The sequence below is a fragment of the Scleropages formosus genome, chromosome 9 (genome assembly GCF_900964775.1).
Source record: "Scleropages formosus chromosome 9, fSclFor1.1, whole genome shotgun sequence".
NCBI lineage: Eukaryota > Metazoa > Chordata > Actinopteri > Osteoglossiformes > Osteoglossidae > Scleropages > Scleropages formosus.
Window position 1 is genome coordinate 22,315,966 of NC_041814.1, and position 18,778 is coordinate 22,334,743.

At 41.1% G+C, this 18,778-nt stretch overlaps 1 protein-coding gene across 1 annotated transcript; it reads right to left on the reverse strand.

The window, feature by feature from the left end:
- Nucleotides 1–540: 540 nt before the first annotated feature.
- LOC108935545 (E3 ubiquitin-protein ligase MARCH6) lies at nt 541–17,739 on the reverse strand. Its single transcript, XM_018754257.2, has 26 exons — nt 17,429–17,739; nt 14,308–14,407; nt 13,435–13,508; nt 12,641–12,784; nt 12,326–12,398; nt 11,117–11,285; nt 10,686–10,890; nt 10,522–10,583; nt 10,388–10,420; nt 10,088–10,139; nt 8,941–8,999; nt 7,497–7,577; nt 6,614–6,682; nt 6,419–6,493; nt 6,150–6,284; nt 5,761–5,880; nt 5,540–5,640; nt 5,240–5,377; nt 4,646–4,850; nt 4,367–4,436; nt 2,846–3,027; nt 2,002–2,136; nt 1,654–1,743; nt 1,373–1,505; nt 1,086–1,221; nt 541–768 (listed from the first exon to the last, which is right to left on the reverse strand). The coding sequence occupies exons 1-26, from the start codon at nt 17,445–17,447 to the stop codon at nt 681–683; spliced, it is 2,748 nt and encodes a 915-aa protein (XP_018609773.1). The 5' UTR covers nt 17,448–17,739; the 3' UTR covers nt 541–680.
- Nucleotides 17,740–18,778: the final 1,039 nt, after the last annotated feature.

Below are 18,778 nucleotides of genomic sequence, written 5' to 3' on the forward strand. Positions count from 1 at the left end.
CTCCTACCATACATCAAGCACAAATAATCAACACCTCTGGATAAATTCAGCAGTTACTCTACATATTGTCCAAGAGAAGTCGAGAAACCTCAGACAGGAAGTAACAGATGCACCATTCTGAGAGCCACTGCAGGTGTCTGTAAGACTCACACTAGTCCGGACATATGTATATATTACACTGCCTCAGAAGTAAAATAGAGGGGTGGGGAGGGGGGGAGAAAAAAGAAAAAAAAAAAAAAAACCCAAAACAAGACAGACATAATCCCCACAATCTGCAAAGTACTTCAGCAGTGTAGTCCTGCAATGTACCTCAGAATTATGGTCACAATAATGTAGAATGATGGTAATCTCAATGCAGTGTTGACAGTCTGATATGTCAGTAGCAATGGATCCCTTTCCAGGCTGAACCAATAGGAATCCACAAAATAAAGTGACAACTCAATTTAATAAATTAAGTTTTTTTTTTTTTTTTTTTTTATGTACATTGCTTCTCTTTTGCTTCAGTCAAGGCAAAGACTTGCGTGCCTTTCACAGGCTGGTTCTTACAAAGCACATGACAAAAAAAAAAAAAAGCACAGGTGAAGCGGAGCATGGTGCCAGAACCCAGAATGGAGAGATGCAGACAGAGAAAACGTGGGGCCAATGAGGTGGCCTTTTTTCGATGCAGCACGCAGTATATTCTAGTGTTGCGGGGAGCTGGGGGGTGGGACCATACTCGTTTTGCCAGCCTTGCGCTCATAGTTTACAAGCCTTTGTCCAACCAGATACCTAGAGGAAGAGAGATGAACCAGTTACTCACTTAGGACACTCACACCAGTCTTACTGTACATCATTGAAAGAAGCCTGCATATACATAATCATAATATTAGTTTGCGTTTAAAGCCCTGGGAAAACATTAATACAAATATGACTTAAAAATGCACTAAGATCAGCAGGTTTGGGCTTTTTGAGGCAAGGTGTTGAGGTCCCAGGACTGCTGTGTCCAAGTGACATCCATAATAGTGTTAACAAATAGAGGACCAGAAGACTCTGAAAAAGGTCTCCTTGAAATTGAACAAGTTCCATGGGTCAAAAGTATGACTTACTTGTCATTCTTGATGTGCTCATAAAGACGCTTGAACTGGCGAATCTGGAAGGAGAGGATGCCCATGAGAATCACCACCATGAGCAAGAAGGGGTAGATCCGCCGCTGCACCAGGTTCTGCATGTCCATGGTGACTCCTGCAAAACAGCAATGTGTCATTATATGGTCAAGGACACTTAGCTGACAGCCATTGCTAATATGTTTACTGAATTACAGTATAAAAAAATAATAAAATTAAATGATAAAAACAGGACTCATTAATTTGAATAAGAGTATACTTTCACATACCTATAATTGGAACAATACCAGCAGCAATGACATAAGGTACACAGAGAGACAAGAGCAAGACAGTAATGACTGGAGCAGCAAGCCTCCGGATAATGAAGTGAAGGTCGATGTTACGGATTCCGTTTGCGTAGACCTAGTGAAGTTTAAAAAGTTACAAAATGAAGTTTTATTCCCCCTCCAACAATTCAGAAATTACTCCAAATAACAAATGTACACTGGAAAAAAAAAAAAAAAAAAAAAAAGTCCACTTGCTAAAGTAAGTAGCTGTGATGTGTACTGACCTGCTCAATGACTGTTTTCAGCCACCACTGGGGACCCATGAGAGTGATGGCAGCTATAATTTTGGCATGGAGTACTCCGAGGGCCCAGTCCTGTGGGACAGAGGACATGGTAACCAAGGAGAATACATGTTCATTTAGAAACTCCAGCAAAAATAATAAAAAAACAGGTTTGCCTGAATGGTGAAACAATGTGTTATTCTTAACAATCCACCTGCCAATGTGTGTACACTTGGCAGCCACACAGTATGAACTTTGGCAGGGTGGTAACTTCGTGGAATGTCCCAAGTCCAGGAGATCTGTAGGACTGGAGGCCTGTTACGGGGGAGTCATGAGACCTGCAGTACCCACCTGCCAGGGATAGAAAAGCGGCGTCTGGTCCAGTGGGACACGGAGGGGGGCCACAATTACCAGCTCAAAGAGTAAGCCAAGGAGCAGTGGAATGACCCCTGCTACCAGCAAAGCCACGATAAGGCTCTTCAGGATCTGGAAGGAAAAAAAAATTAGCAAACTGAACATAGATTCCAAATTCTGAAAGGCCAATTATTGCACTGAGTAAAATGAAACATTAAAACTGTCAACGTGACTGCAGATTTTAAGTAAAATAATCATTCTATGCAGTACCAATGAAAAGTTTGACTATGCTTGCCAGAAACTCTTTTTGGGAAGACAATCAAACATTTGACTAGGAAAGCAGCTGGCATGCCTTCCCAGCACTTCTGCAGCAGTTCCCAAAGCTGCAGGACCCTTATGGGTTGCTTTGCTTTCACTTTTGTCCAGTGGGTCTTATAAGTATTGCTTAGGTATGTGTATAATATCAAAACTTTTCACTGGCACTACAGATGTTTTATATTATTTGATCGTATACTACTTTCAAACAAGAGATCTAAAACTTGCACTTAAAGCAGTAACTTGCTGGTCCATACATGTTCACTTACAAGCACCTGGCTAACATTTAATTTGTGAACACGACAGGTATAGTTGGTTATTGCTGAAACAATGTAGTGGCTCCCAAGTCACATTGTATGCAAGTATTCAGTCTACCACAGTAGACCTAAAGCAGACTGTCAATTTAAGAAGCACAGGGAAACTCAAACACAAATCAGACTGAGCACCAGAGCTGTGAACCACTGCAATAACCAAACATATTACACAGTGGGATGTGTACTTAGAGATGCTGGTGCTCTTTCCTTACCATGAGAGACCACTCCTGGACCTTGTGTAGAATGACTGTGCGACCCTGAGGCATCCAGGCCAACAGGACAGTGACACCACGGATGGACAACCAACACACATATAGGCCACAGGCTGCTGTGTACAGCTCATGGATCTTGGTGCTGCCCGTCCAGAATGACATTAACCAGCGACCTGCAAACACTTAACATGAGAGAGAGGTATGGTAGTCAGGTACTGATCAGTACAATATCCATCCATTATCAATTACCATTTATCCAACCAGAGTGAAAATGACACAAAGCAAATCCCAGAAAGGTCAGATACACCCTAGGCCGAAATATGCCCACTCATAGTGGCAGGCTCCATTTATCAGGGATTATCACATCTGTCAGGGAGCCAATCATTTTCTGAGAAGATTTGAGATGGGCCATTAAACAATCATCTTCTGTTATTAATTAGCTAATGCCACTGTCCAAAGTGACTTAATGAGGAAATGCTCCTTATCAGAAAAAAAATAGCCAAAGTTTTTCTTAAGTACCATCACTGTCCAACCTGAAATCTTCAGTGACAGGCACAGCTATATCTAGCATGTCATGCTTTCATTGGTGAGAAATCAACACATGCTTTTACATTAGTATAATTGTTAGAAGACATGTCTGCCAACAAAAAACAAACCTCCAGTTGATAAGCAGAAAAAAGTCAGGGAAAGTTCACATGGAAAGGGATTTTTTTTTTTAGTGATGATTCAGGGTTAAATGAAATTGGGCTGGCAGCAACAAGCTAAAGCTGGTGTGGGACATAAGACCTGTACATCTGCTAAAGAAAATGTGTAGCCTTTCCTTTATAGAACTAAGGATAGGGTGTGTTCATTCATAATGGCCCATCAGTGATTGTTCAAGAATATCAAGTAAAGCAAAATGTTTGCTCACATGCATCATGCACCAAACTGTCAACAACTGAGCTCCAAATACAGTCTATCCCCAAGAGGCTGTTTACTGCTGTGCACCTGCACTGATTTAACTCACAGAGGTGCTCTGCTAATTAATAAAAGTTTCTTACTCCTCTTACAAATACATTTAAGACTTAATTTACATTACATTTTTGTCTGCACACAAGATAGTCTTGAGGGCTATAAGGCATGTTCTCAGAGATTGGATCTCACCCTCAGGCTGTCAGCTGTTGATCACTGATTTAGTCACATTTTAACTGAAAATAATGGCTTTGGATGAGAAGACACTACTGTATCCACAAAAGACTAACATGAACATGGGAATAATATGTAGCAAGTCCATACAAAGAGAGCCAGGGAGATTCAAACCAACTGCCCAGAAGTTGTCAGAAAACAGTGTTACAAGCAGACACGATGCTGGATTGTTTGTCAGACACTTTTGCTAAAAGCAACTTACAATAATGTCTACTGAAACAAATGAACATAACATCAAGAACAGTTCATGAAGAGTAAATAACAGCATCATGAAGAGTCCAATCCCTAACTGCCACAACAGGGAAAATGCTGATTTTCAAAGACTCAGTGACTCACCAGGTAATGTGAGGCAAACAAGACTTGCTGCCAGAAGGGTCACACACATGAATGCTATCAGCAGCACGATCTGCAAAAGGGGGGCGTGGGGGGGGATTACTGGCAAATCAACGAAATGTATGCCCTCGTGAAAAGCAACTCACAACTAAACTGTCTCAGGGGTCTACTTTATTATACCAATATCATCTTACAATGCTTCCAGAGGACCCCTTGAACAGAACATTTTAGGAAACATTTACTTATCAAGTATAAGAATATGGGAATGGTCCACATTCTCACCCTGAAGGGGAATCTCATAGGCCGATGGTAGGGCTGGAAGCCCACAGGACCTCCATGCTGCAGGATGGCCTGGTGGGCTGCATGCAACCCCTCCCCGACAGCAGGGATGGCGTTGTTGCGGATCTGTTGGTGGTTGTTATTGGCTGGCTGGTTTCCATTGTTGTCACTCTCCTCCTGGTCTCCAAGCAGGTAAGAGTGCAGATCTCTGCAAAATTAGACAGACTGCTAAGGAAAACTGATAAACATGTACTGGATGTGGGAGGTTTTTGATATTCATAAAGCAGTATCACTTTGAATAAAAATGTTGCTAAGTACAGAATGAATGTATTAATAATTTATATTAATATAATTAATAAGAATACAAATGGTTTGGTATCTTTTCTGCATCAACAGTTATGATCTTAAGACCAAATCTCCATGGATAGTAGACTGTTTTTCCAGGAACTGGTCAACATGTCATAACAGCAGAACTGAGGGAGAAGTGTATAGAATCATTCTGGAAGCAGACATTTCTTACTCAACACTGGCCAAAAGGCATGTTAAGCAGTTACACCAGAGTTTCCTGGTCAAGGAAGCAAAAGCCTTATGACTCACAGCAGATATCCAGCAGTGACAGTCCATGCACGCACCAGCCCTTTCAGCCACTGGCGAGTATGGCCCTGCTCCAACAGCGCAGGCAACACCACCTGCAGAAGCAGTAGCTCCAGCGATAACTCGCTTACTGGGGCATCACTGGAGTAAGATGGGGAGAAGCACAAGCCAACAAATCAGCAAGAGCCACCCAACAAAGTCTCATATCAAGAGGAAAATACAACTAACTAGCCAACATTTTGACCTCAGTTTGGTGAACAAAACTGAATACGACTATGTAAATAATCAAAAACAGTTGTATACCTATACAGCATTACGTTGTAGGGAAGGAAGCTTGGTAAAACAACTTTGATTATTCGGATGGGCAGCCACAGCATGAGAAGGACAATGGAACCAAACACAACCTGTAGAGAATGAAGCGCGAGGGGGGGGGGAATAATAAAAAATTCTGTTAAGTATAGCCACCTAGGAAGAACAACAATAGAAATAAAATTGGGCAATGGGAAGCTGAGGAGTCCACACACCACTGATAAAATAAATCTTCTGAGATGTCTGTATATGGGTAGATGAATCATTTCTTGAACTGGATTAAAATCAGGATCATTCAGGTTTCTCAGAAACCACAAGACACCAGGTCTTAGTACCTGTAATATGAGAGAAGAGTTTCAAGGTATAACTCAGAATGTAAACTAAAGCCATAAATGTCTTCTGTTATGGGCTGATTCAGTGCTCAAAGTATTAACATAACGCAGTAACAAACCAACACATTAAAATCCTGAATGACTGTTTTAGGTCTTTCTTCCACCTGTTTGTGAGATGCAGGACCTAAAGTGAAAAGATGCTGCTGGCCCTTATTTAATAAAATATATGTTATGCCGAAGTCTGGAATGTAGACAAAAAACTGGTGTCCTACCTCCCGCAGTAAGAGAATAAAAGAAGCAAAGTAGAAGACGTAAACCATTCCCACAAGCCAATGAAGAAACATGGTTGTTCCTGGGGCCGAGTCGAAACTCGTTTCTCTGTCTTTCAAAGAGGCATCAAACATTTCCTGCAAAAATATTTGATCCTTTACAAGTTGCATTTTGAGGTTTTCCCAGGCTTATAACACTAAATTGTCTATTCAGCTGATCTGTCCAACATCTGTACTGCAGGCTGAGCAGATCATATGCAAGCGTTACTTACCAGGGAGCATATATCCAGCCACCAGCCACAAATGAGGGGAAAGACACCAATCTCCACAACCACCAACAAGGAAACCTGTATAGAGGCTGCATGTTGATTAAGCTCCAGCTCTGTTTTACTAGTATTATGACAGCGTTAACAAAATTTAGTTATGTGATAAAAGGAAAAAAACCTGAACAGAATTAAAGTGGTTACCTTTACAACAATGTAGCAAACCCCTAAGAGACGTCGCGACCGCTGGAATCTCACTAGAGCTGCCAAACCCTGCATATTTCCATTAAGGAAAAAAAACACATTTCCTGGACTCTGTGGCACACTGAAAACATTCTCCAGGCAAAGGCTTAAGCATCAGTACACAGCGTTTCCAAAAACAAACAAGCCAGAAAATAAGTTACTACATTCTGATCATGTTCTAGAAAAAAATATATGGGTGATGTTTCAACGCAATAGCAATGCTAAATCTTCGCAGTTACAATTATCCCATTAGCTGAAGAAAGAGCGGAGATGCCACAATACAGCATAATTCACCAGCTGGTCATTTTCTTAAATTAATCCAATCCAGTAATTTTCAAATAACTGGGTGATGATTTCAGGGTTTTTAGTCTTATTATTGCACAGACAGCCAACAATCAGCCCAGACACGTTCTAAAGCCTGGAAATACTACACTCATTCCACTCATTCTCACAAGTGAAAATCCTTGCTCTACAGAAGAGACTAAGTGCTCATTTTACCAAGTGAGATAAAGTGACAAAACAGTGAGCATGGAGCCCCGGAATTAACCAGCATAATCAACTGAGATTCCACTGACTGAGCATTTCCTGCTGTCTTTATATGCGTGCAGACTGAGCATGTATTCTCATAGGCAGTATTGTACTTCCTGTGGCCAGTGATGACCTAGGGCTGGTTCATCACTTCAGCATTAAGACCGCATCATTAGTTAACACACCAGGTGGCATTACCCACGTTAACCAACAACAGTGTTCAGAACAGGGACACTGGAGCTTCAGCCAAAGGCTTGGCTGTTTTTTCAATTTGCAAATTATTTCTCTGGAACATACAAGACATAGAACAGGATACATGACACATTATTAGTGTCACAGCCAGTAGAACATAGCCTACTATTGTGGTGATCAGGCCTTCGAAGTGTGAAGCTTGGACCTAGAGCAGATGAAAAGGGATGACAGGAAACGGGTCATTAATCAGGTCTGACTGAATCACCGAGAACATTCCAAAATCATCATTTTGCCTCAAGTTCAGGACTTCGTTAACCGAGCTGACTTCAGAACAGGTGTGGCAAACACACGACCCTGCAGGCCAGATGTTATTTAGCCAGCCCACACACATAAGTACTGTAACCAACGCTGAGTGAATCATCAACAACAACACACTACTGTCCAAAAAAAAGAATTAATCCACCTATGAAAAGTTCTGTGCTAAGTAAATCGATCAATTATGAATCCATCTATTATATGGCCAAATTATCAAATGCCTGATTGGTACCTTACCCATAGAGTCATTATTATAAGTGGCAGTGAAGTGACAGTTAAGGCAAGCTATACAATGGCTCTCAAACTACTCTTGGCATTAAAACAATTTTCCCATTGGAGAACTAATGAAGTGCATGTTAATGAGGGAAGAATTGATATATCCTCATAAAGCAGCAACAATTTGTTAATCATTTCAAGAAATTAATTTTAAGAGAGCATTACTGATTTATTGCATGATGCTAATCAGCTTTCTGACAAAGCCTTTTGTCACATTTTCACTGGCAGCTGAAAACCGTGTGAAAACCAATGTGACTCAGCTTACATTGCTCATTCCTGGTGCTGATAAAGACATGCAAGTAGTAATAAAGAGATTCATAGGACTTGATACAGATATGCATATAACATTTTATTGCTATAAAGGTTTAAAACATCCCAGGTTGACTGGAAAATAGACATAATTCTTGCAGCAAAACAAACAACTTAAGCCTGTAACTGGATATTTTCTGCTGCAAATATGAATAAGTCAGAACATTGTACTCAACTCAGTTGCACTCATTTTAATGCTGCTGTGAATCTTGACAAGCTCAGTGGCTTGCTCTAAACTTTGAATCTGGTGCCCAAGGTAATTGGTGTGAGACATGAGGAAGCAAGTAGCGACAAACTGCAACATCTCATAGTATTATGCTTTAGTTTTCAATAACAGTGCAAACATATAGCCTAACAAAATTAATTTTGGATGCGTATACAGCATTACAGAATTAAGTGACTATAGGATTAATAGGTTAAAATGGCTACAGATAGGGTTTAACTACTCTGCTAGTTGTCATCTTTGTTATATAAATCTGATGTAAAACTGGCCAACAACAGGTGCCATAAATCCTATTTGGCCTGCTGTATGAAATGAGTTTGACACCACTGACTTAAGTGTTATTTTTTCCTGTATGACAATTCACACTGAATGGACAAAGTATTGGTGACTTGTGAAAACAGCCTTTGCAAAGAAGCCATGACAACAGCTGGCAGTGTTTACTTACTTGTCTTTCAAAACCAAGACCCACGACAGAGAAGTGTCCAATGTGATACGGACAAAACGCTGAAAAGTGAGCAACATGAAAAGGCATTATTGCAATATTTATAATACAGAGTACTGTGCAAAAATCTTAGGCACTTAGATGTTTCACAAAAATATTTGTTTTAGATGGTTATTTAATGTCTTCTGCATTAGTGTCAATGGGAAAGAGCATATTTCAGATTTCCAAGCATTCCCTTTGCAAAAAGTTACAGTATTACAGTAAGGGTTTTGTATGTCATTAAAGAAAGCGTGTGCGCGCACACACAGAGTCTGAGACAGTTTCTCCTGAGCAGGGTCGTGGCAAACCGGAGCCTAACCCAGCAACACAGGGCACAAAGCTGGAAAGGGAGGGGACACACCCAGGACGGGACGCCAGTCCATCTGGCACATCAAGGCACCCAGTGCAGGACTCAACCCCCAGACCAGCCAGAGACCTGGACCCGGCGAAGCCCACCGCGACCCCCTTCGGGACAAGCGGTTGTTGATGATGCTTTGTAGGAAGCTTATTAATTAAGAGCATTATTTTTGGAAGCATTCTCACGTTACAGCTCCCCCCCCCAAGTGCCTAAAACTTTTGCAAAGTACTGTATGTAATCCACAAAGCCAAAAAAAACCACTAGCATTTTGAAAAAAAATAAACACCTACATAAACACTGCAATTCTTTGATGTAATTTTTCTGTAATAACAGAATTTTGTTATTTTGTAGAAACAGCAAGAACTGCAAAACTAGTTGAACAAAATGAACAGTTTCCTTAATTTCATGACATCCACACCAGAACATTGTGTATTCCAAAAACATTTTCATTTCCAGATTAAAGCGTGTTATGGACACAGTGATGAGAACATGACAGATGTGAGTATCAGATACACTTGTCTTGGCCCGATTTCTGTTTTTAGTAACATTACACTCATGCAGGTTACTTTGCTGCAGTAGGTACAGACTTGAAAACAGTGCTGTGAATTTCCATCCTGTCAAATTTAAAACTGAAGTATAATGACTTAACCAGGATTTATGGAAGAAAAGTAGCTAAACTGTGTGGTCTGGGTAGTACTTTTGAGTAAGTCTTATGGGCTGTTAAAATGAGAACACAGAAAACAAGATACATACCAAACACAAGGATGAAGAGTGTGTTGAGTGAAACAACCCAAAAGACATGTTCCTGAGGGAAACAAAAAAAACATTTATTTACACTTTATACTGACAACACAAATAAAAACTAGTTCTACCATTTCATGATACAACAGCAGGTTTTGATCTGAATGTCTAAGAACTTCAATATTTCAGGGACCAGAATCTTTCCATGCTTCACTCAACCAAATAAAACTCAAACAAAACCTGCAAAACTCATTTCCACTCTCCCTTTATTTTCATGACAGTAAAATGGCCATGTACTCTGAATTTGCATACCAGAAACACCAAGGAGCCATCAAGTCCAAGCATCTACAAAACAAACGATATACGTAATCAGGGGATTTATAAGAAAAGGTTGCCTGAGAATGGAGTAAGTAACCTGGAAGTGAAGAGGTACAAACTGGACTCACCCTCTCCCAGGTGAGCTCCTCAGCAGCCCGGTCCCATTCCAATGCATTCCAGTTCATGTCATCTGCAACAAGAAAATTTAAACAGATAAATTACTCCACTGTAATTCCAAGTTCCAGGTTCACAGTAAACCCAGACCAATATAGGGCCAAGGACATGGGGGTACCTTGGGCACCATTGTTGGCATCTGCTGCATCTTCCTCTCCAGCCACATCATCATCTTCCTCCTCCTCCTCCTCCTCATCATCTCCATCCAAGTCTTCTGCCCCTTCCAGATGATCATCAGGGTTCCCAGCTGCCCCCTCATTCTCAGCAGGGGGGATATCGGCTGGGGGCTCATTCTCTGCTGGGGCATTATCTGCATCAGGGGCCTTCCACAGACAGAGTGCAGAGAGGTGTAAGTCATTGAATGTATACATGTACATTGAAAAATTTGGGTCTGCACGTACATGACAAATAAGGGTGGAACCATAAAGGATTGTGTGGTTGACAGATTCTGGTGCCAGTATAATTATGGCGACACGTGATACCAATTAAAGACATCGCTAAATTAGATTACATCTCTATTTACGGATGTATGTACACATCCATTGGTACCTCATTGGGCTGTCCACCTGCATTGGCTCCCTGCTCAAAATTTTGCTCCAGCCACTGTGGAGCACCACCATGGACGATTTGCTCGCGCAGCCACACCAGGCTGATGAATGCGCAAAGAGTGCATGTCACGACGAAACACCCCTGTAAGCAGTCTGCCAGTAGGTTCTCTCTGTAACAGAGTATATCCAAGCAACACCCACATAAGCTAAAGAAAGCTGAAATGCAAAAAAGCCTAGGAGTTTTTTTCCTTTTAAGTGCATTGAATTTTCTTTTTTGCTCTTGGTAACAGTATAAATGTAGCATAAATACTATGGTCCAACATAATGTCATATTAGACAGCATTTATGACCAACATAAACCCCCACAAGTGTAGAAAACGGGGTTAAAGATGACACAACAAAACATTAATTTTTTCCACTGCTCAGAGGTCCAGGTTTTGTGCTTCTTATATCAGGTTATTTGTCTTTGACCGTTGGCCTTGGAAGCAAGCAGTTTTAGAATGGTAGCCGCCAACTTGGTGACGCTCATGATGTATATTTCTTGTCTGGGTCATAAATGAGAAACTGGGTCACAAAGGTTCTGATTTAACTCTCTGGTAATTTCAGAGGCTCTACTTTTGTGGCATTTCAGCAGTCTCCATCTATTCCTGTCGATGATCTCGACTTACAGTTTCTTTACCAATGCAATTTGTCCATGCTTGGCACGTTGTCATTATATTCGAGGCTGATCTTGTTGAGACACTGAATAATCTTGCAGTTTTTTTGAACATAGCACATGCAATTCAGACATCAACTATCTGGCATCCTTGGAACTCAGTTTCCTCACATTGCTTTGTAAAGTCAAAGTGCAAATTATAAGACCATTTTTATAGCTGACATACTGATTGGGTCACCTACCTAATATGACTCACCTTGGCACCTGTGTTTGAAGTAGCTAAAACACAATTACAAAGTTAAACTCCTTTTTCATATGTTGTATGTTATTTCTTCCACCCCTAGTAAAAACTCCACAAAGGCAGACCAGGATTTGAACCCCCGATTAAGAAGTCACAGTTAAGGAGCTGTGAGGTACCAGCAATATCCGCTGTGCACATAATGCTACCCAATGACTGGACAGAATTCAAGAAGTAGTGATGCGAGAAGTGCTGCTGTAAACTCCCGGATGTCAGTAAGAAGAGCAAGGGGTAGACATAGCAAAAACAACACTTACGTGGACAACATGTCTAAGGGCAGTGTCAGCAGGGAGCTCACAGAGCCAGTAAACAGACACTTGTAGATACGACCTGTTGGGGCAACACCACATGAACAGAATGATGTTTGGTCCAGATTTTACAGTGATATGAACATCACTTCTACATTCCAGTTTGTAGGTCTTTCATTAAAATTATTTTCAAATTTGAAAACAATACTCTTCAGAACAAAATATTATCAAATTATTTTTTACATGGCATTCCGTCAATTTAATGAGCAAAAACCTTACATGCAGAATAGACACATGCGAAGAGGCTTAAAAAGAAAAACTTACATGCTGTGAGCGGAACTACACCTAACCAGGCGAAGGCCACAAGTGTGTAGTGGAACCAGTACCGAATGGCAGTGCCAATACTCGTCACCAGTCCTGCAAAAATGTCCTGAATAGGAAGCCGAGAAGGCATGTCTGGGGAATAAACTGGGAAAAAGAAAAGTCAATGAACAACACATTAAATAACTTAACAATACCAAAAGTTTGCTCCCACTTAGCACAGCAAACCAACATATATACAGTATATATACACACACACACACACACACACACACACACACACACACACACAGAGTACAGTTCATCAGCACATGACCAGACCTTGGGAAAACTGATACTGGAATAACTGGACAGTCAGCAAATCCATTCATTTCAATATGTCAACTGATATACTTGCACAAAATTCTATGACAATTATTTATGGCAGATCTCATCAAGACTCGTTTCCTTTTTCACCCACTTTCCCCAAAAGTGTGAAGATTAAGACAAAAACATGGACACTTGGCAGAAACGAAAACTGTCAAATGAACATGTTATTAGTATCCACACACTTTCCCCTCTGCTGGTTAGGTTGAGTTAGGTTAACCTAACCAGGTGCACTGTTAAAACATGACATGTAGCTAAACTTAATTCTTTAGTACCTATTCAGCTGTGTCTATAATTGCAACTGTATGCCATTCAAATGATACATCGGATTATCAGCAACCTGCGTTTCATCTAACACAAGAATATACAGGTTGAAAACTGAGCTACAAATGGAAATATTACAAAGAACACAATGATATGCAATTACTTACTTGGCGTGAAAGCAAACCTATGCTTGCATAATTCGCAGTATTCTTTCCTGCTATGCTTCAGCCACTGAACCAAGCTATATGAGGAAGAGAGAAATATCACTATTTACAGCATCTCGCTCACTCTACAAGTTAATGCAATGTTTGCAGACCACATGGAGGATCATTCTTGTTACTATGCAAGTACATACTTTTAGTCCATGAGGATTTTGTTCAAGCTGGGTGACAAACTCCTGCAGTTAAACTACTATCATGTCCATTTAACTCCATTTCTGAGTTTTATAGGTATAAGGAAAGCTGGAATACCTTCTGGACTGGATCCTCCTTTACTAACAGTAGTATCTGTAATATTAATATATTCCTGGCCATAACACCTGCATGTGAAATCTTCATGTAGTCATCAAAAAAGGAGAGAGCACATAAGATTTAAAGCTGCTATTGAGTCAGGTGCTATGTTTCTCAGGCACCTCAGAATTTGTTACAACACACATGCACACACATCATCTGAACCGCTCGTCCCATACAGGGTCGCGGGGAGCCAGAGCCTAACCCGGCAACACAGGGCGTAAGGCTGTAGGGGGAGGGGGTACACCCAGGACGGGACGCCAGTCCGTCGCAAGGCACCCCAAGTGGGACTTGAACCCCAGACCCACCGGAGAGCAGAACCCGGTCCAACCCACTGCGCCACCGCGCCTCCACCTTGTTACAACACTTCATGACATTATAAATGGTCAACTTGAGAATTGCAGGTTTGTAAAGCTGAACTGAGTGCCTATTTTTGCACTAAGAAAAGAGCTGGAGGTTGACAAGTGCTGGCGCTCTCTTTCTCATCACTAAAATCAGCTATCAGAAGAGGGCAATGAAGGAAGCACTGACCATTCTTGGTGGATGAATTTGATGCTGCCAGTGCAGACGCAGGGGTGGTAGAGCGGCTTGTCCGGTGTCCCTTCAGACCGGCAGACCCTGCATATATCAGCTGCAAGAAACAAGACGACAAATCAGTTTTACTAACAAAGTACAGAGAAACCCTGCCCACGCTGAGGGAGACAGGTGGGAATACATGCTCAACTAAGTCAATGAAAGGCACACTGCTTGTTTTACTCAGCTACACCTTTAATGAAGCATTTCGGCATTTTCAGTGCAGTCCATTACACTGACTTGGAGAAAACCATACCGAGAACCCAGTGAGATTCTCAGTTCCTAGAGAAGATCTATATGCTATACACAAAGCAATCTATACAGAGTGCATAAACAAAAACATCTGAAGAAGCTTCAATTCAAGCTCAAGGAAATGCCTACAGTCCAGTTATGTCCAGAATTCTTAGTAAAAAATTTAAGCTATCACAGGGATCCGTGTATAGACACCTATATCTGATTAATTAGATTAACACTGTACATTGTCATTTGGGTCAGCATTTCCCCTGTCTTGATGACACTAGCAGCTACCATTCCATCCTGAAGTAACAATGCATTTCATGAACATTTCTGTTATGTAACTACAAACTCAGTCTATGAGCAAAACACCTTGAGGACCATTTATATACTTTCCACAATTTAAAAAAAAAAAAAAAATTCATAGTAGCAGCAGAAATCCTAATTGCAGCAGAGATCGTATTATTCCTTAGAAACTGAAAGTCTAATCACCATAACCAACTGCATTCTTTAGACTCTTGTGCTAACTGTACACTATAATAAGCTTTGTCTTCCTACTGAACATTTTCAACAATTTTCAATTTCATTTACCTTCAGCAATTACAATATAAACCTCTGTACCCTGTGATCAGGTCTAACAACCATAGTTTAGTTTGTCAGCCAAAATTTTTTACCAGTAAATACAGAGCTCCCTGGTCTACGATAAGTCACTGCATCAAGATAGAAGTTTGACTGACTGGCAAGAAATTAAACAACAAATGTGACATCCCAAAGATAACCGTTGTTCGTATCAGCTTAAACTGTAATCAAAACAGCAATGTGAATACATTCCACTTCTTATGTATGTTCAACTGGAGAATAACAAAACAACAAACCACTGATTAAGACATCTCAAAATATCAGATATAAACTGAACAACTATTCATTCTCTGCTTAGCTGACATTTTTATCCAAAGCAACTCAGTACATAACCAGTAATGCAGTTTGAATTTTTCAGAAGCAAAGCAAGACTGGGTTTAAACCAGCAGCTGTCATGTTTCAGTCCATGTTTTCAACAAACATGCTATGAGTTTAGTCAATACTTAATATACTCATCTGAAAAAACCTTGGCAGATTGTGAAGTCACATGTATGTTTCTGTATCTACTACTTTCCACACTAATTCCACAGGGGTTCCCAGCAGAGTACAAGTGGGTACAGTCTACTGTCCAATAAGCATTGCAAACCTCAAAGAGTCAGATCTGCCAGCTCTGAATGATCTCTCCTGGGTTTCTATAAGAATACAAATTCTTTGGACGGGAAAGTACACTTGCTTCTTTCTTATCTTTTTCTCTCTGCAGCTGAACCTAAGAACTACAGCGCGTCTGGGAAACTTGCCCATCATGCAGGCCTATGGCTGCTGAATCCATGAAGAAGTTTTCATACTTTTCCCTGTTTAGGCCCTGACATCTGTATTTCATATTTTCTTGGTGAGTGACCAAAGTGTCACTCCCTTTAAAATGAGAAATAAAGCTTCAGGTCTCAGTTGTGTTTCTTCCTAAATGTCCAATCCTTCAACTGGAAGCTGCATTAATTCTGTTTTTCCCCCAAATCTGTAATTAGCAGCTACTGAGCAAAACAAAATATGCAACAGTACAACCTGCAGACAGTATAAAACATCAGCAAGTGAATGCTCTCAACCGAAGCATTAGTGATAATATGCTTCTCATTTCCAAGTTTTTAGCAATGACGCTGACTTCATTTCAACCGGCAAGCAATACTGTAAGTCAACTTTTAAATGAGCAATTTCATCAAGAATATTTGGAGCAGCAGTAGTTCAGAGGCGTTAGCCATGCTTACACTTGCAGTCTCAAGGTCCTTGGTTTCAAACCCCTCCTCAAACCATAGCACTCGATCAAACAACTTCACTTGAAGCGACACAGTAAAAACATGCTTCTGTCTGAATGGATAACAGCAGTGAAATATTGAAATTGTGAAGAACGTAGATAATGCATCTCAAAAAACCTTCATTTACAAGGTTAGGAAGCGATTGTTTATGGACTCAATCTGTTATTAAGACATCGCTTACAGTATAAGACCCATTTATATAGGAGGATGGCAATGCAGCAGGTAATGCTCAAAACTGTCTGTGGGTCCAGACAGTAGTTTCTTCCAGGTGCTCAGGTTACCTCTCACAGTCCAAGGAAAAGTGTTTCAAGTGAACCGGTGACTCTAAAATTGCCCTTTTTGTGTAAATGAGTGGTAGTGTGTGTGATATGTACTTTTAACTGTATCAACACAGACCAAGAACATCAACAAAGAAGAGAGAAGCAGAGAGTGGAACTTGAACCGTTCTGCAGTCACGACACAGCCACCCATCCAAATTAAAACAATAACCGAACTAACTTTAATAACCTAAATATTTCACTTTCCAAACATGATGATGATCACGATCATCTAACATAACATAAGATTCAAACCCAGGCAGGCAGGGGGCAGGCCAGCAGCAGCTACTAGCTAGCGAGCTGCACAACAAATTCTGTGTTAACCGCTAGCATAACCCACCTACTGCTGATACCGACAGTACTGTTTATTAAGGACTAAAGACAAGTGACAAGCGCAGAACAGAAGCAGGATCATCAGTTAAAATGCTCCTCGAGTCGGTTCACGCCACGGCGGGCTAGCCGAGGTTGCTATGATAAGCTAGCCTAGCCTGGCGGCGGCGCGTGCGCTCCGACAGCAGAAAAGAGGGGATAATTTTAGCCCAAACACATTCGACACGATACAGCGCCACTTTTCGTGAGGCAATATATGTGGTAAAGTGTGATATGTGCGGGTACAATGAAGGGAGCTGCTGCACAACGTACCTTCCTCGGCGGTGTCCATCTTGTGTGGCGACGGCGCAGTGCCCGTGTCAGCACTTACTTCAGCCGGACGCCGAGCACATCGGCACGGCGAGCGCCGGACTGCCCGTCAGAGCCGCTCCAAAAACCATCAGAGCCGCACTTTCAACGCCGATGGGCCGGCTCGTAGGGCTAAGCTTTGTTCTGCGCCCTACCAGTCGATTTATCCCCGGAGAGAAGGGGGCACTGCTAAACTTACCGACATTGTATAAGGTTAAATGTAACCGGGCACCGATGGCTAAACGTAGGATCTGCAACAGCCACGCACAGAAATGTTTACGACACAACACGACGAGTGACGACAGCTCCGAGTCTCCACGACAGTCACCACAGCTTTGAGGCAGCCTAAGCCAAGTTGTGGTAGAGAGTGGAGTTTCAACATCTGGTAACAGACAGTAAGCGTGACTCGATGTTCAACCAAAATTGGGCTTTGGTTACATAATTGTAACTTCAGGTCGGCTGCAGAAATCACAACAGTAGTCATGTTTTAAAGAAAATAAGAGGCCGCACCCGGGAAAAAAATAAAATATGCACTAGACTAGTAGTATTCATAGTATATTTGCACGATGTAACCCTCACCTCCTCAGCGTTATTTAGTAGTTTCTTAGACATGCTTTACATCAGCTATAAATAAAAGGTTTATTCTAGGGTGTTATTTCGAGTTTTGTTTAGAAATTAGTTCCTGCATCAATAGCCAACTGATTATTCTCACATCATAAATTAAAGCTTTTTAATGTCTCCTCTGCTCTGCTGCTCAGCGTAAGGCGAGCGTTCTCAAGGAATAGCTTTTTACTTGTGTAAAAGAACAAAGTATTGGCTTAAATCGCAAAGAAAACTTTTTACTTTTTTCACATTTATTAGAGGTCCTGTGAAGTTGCCCCTGGGGGAATAATATTGATGTTAAATTTAGAATTTGTTTTTCCGTCAAGACAAGAAGAGCGGCAATCCAATCGCATGTTGAAAAATAGAAAAAAGAGGCCGAGGCAGGATATTCAAACTGTGGGAAAGAGGGACATCTCATGGCTCTGTTAAAATCCTGAAGAAATTGCTGAAGGAACTGCCTAGGGTAGAGAGGATTAGTGTTGATTTCATCAGCTGTTACTCAATAGTTATAAAAAGCGCGCGCGCGTTACAGACCGTTTCAACACGTGACTTACGCAGTCGCTTATCTCGAGAAGCAATCGCACTTATCTTGTTAGGTCTGTGGAATTCTGCTCTAATTGAAATAAAACATTTGACTTTTTTAAAGCAAATTTAACATATGCCATGCCTCATGAACGAATATTTATCCAATCTGAGAAGACTCCCACGTGT

Coding starts and splice junctions, on each gene's coding strand:
- LOC108935545 (XM_018754257.2), bottom strand. Junction 6,494..6,613: donor TTTGCTACATTGTTGTAAAG/GTAACCACTTTA, acceptor GCCTCTATACAG/GTTTCCTTGTTGGTGGTTGT. Junction 1,744..2,001: donor CGCTTTTCTATCCCTGGCAG/GTGGGTACTGCA, acceptor TCTGTCCCACAG/GACTGGGCCCTCGGAGTACT.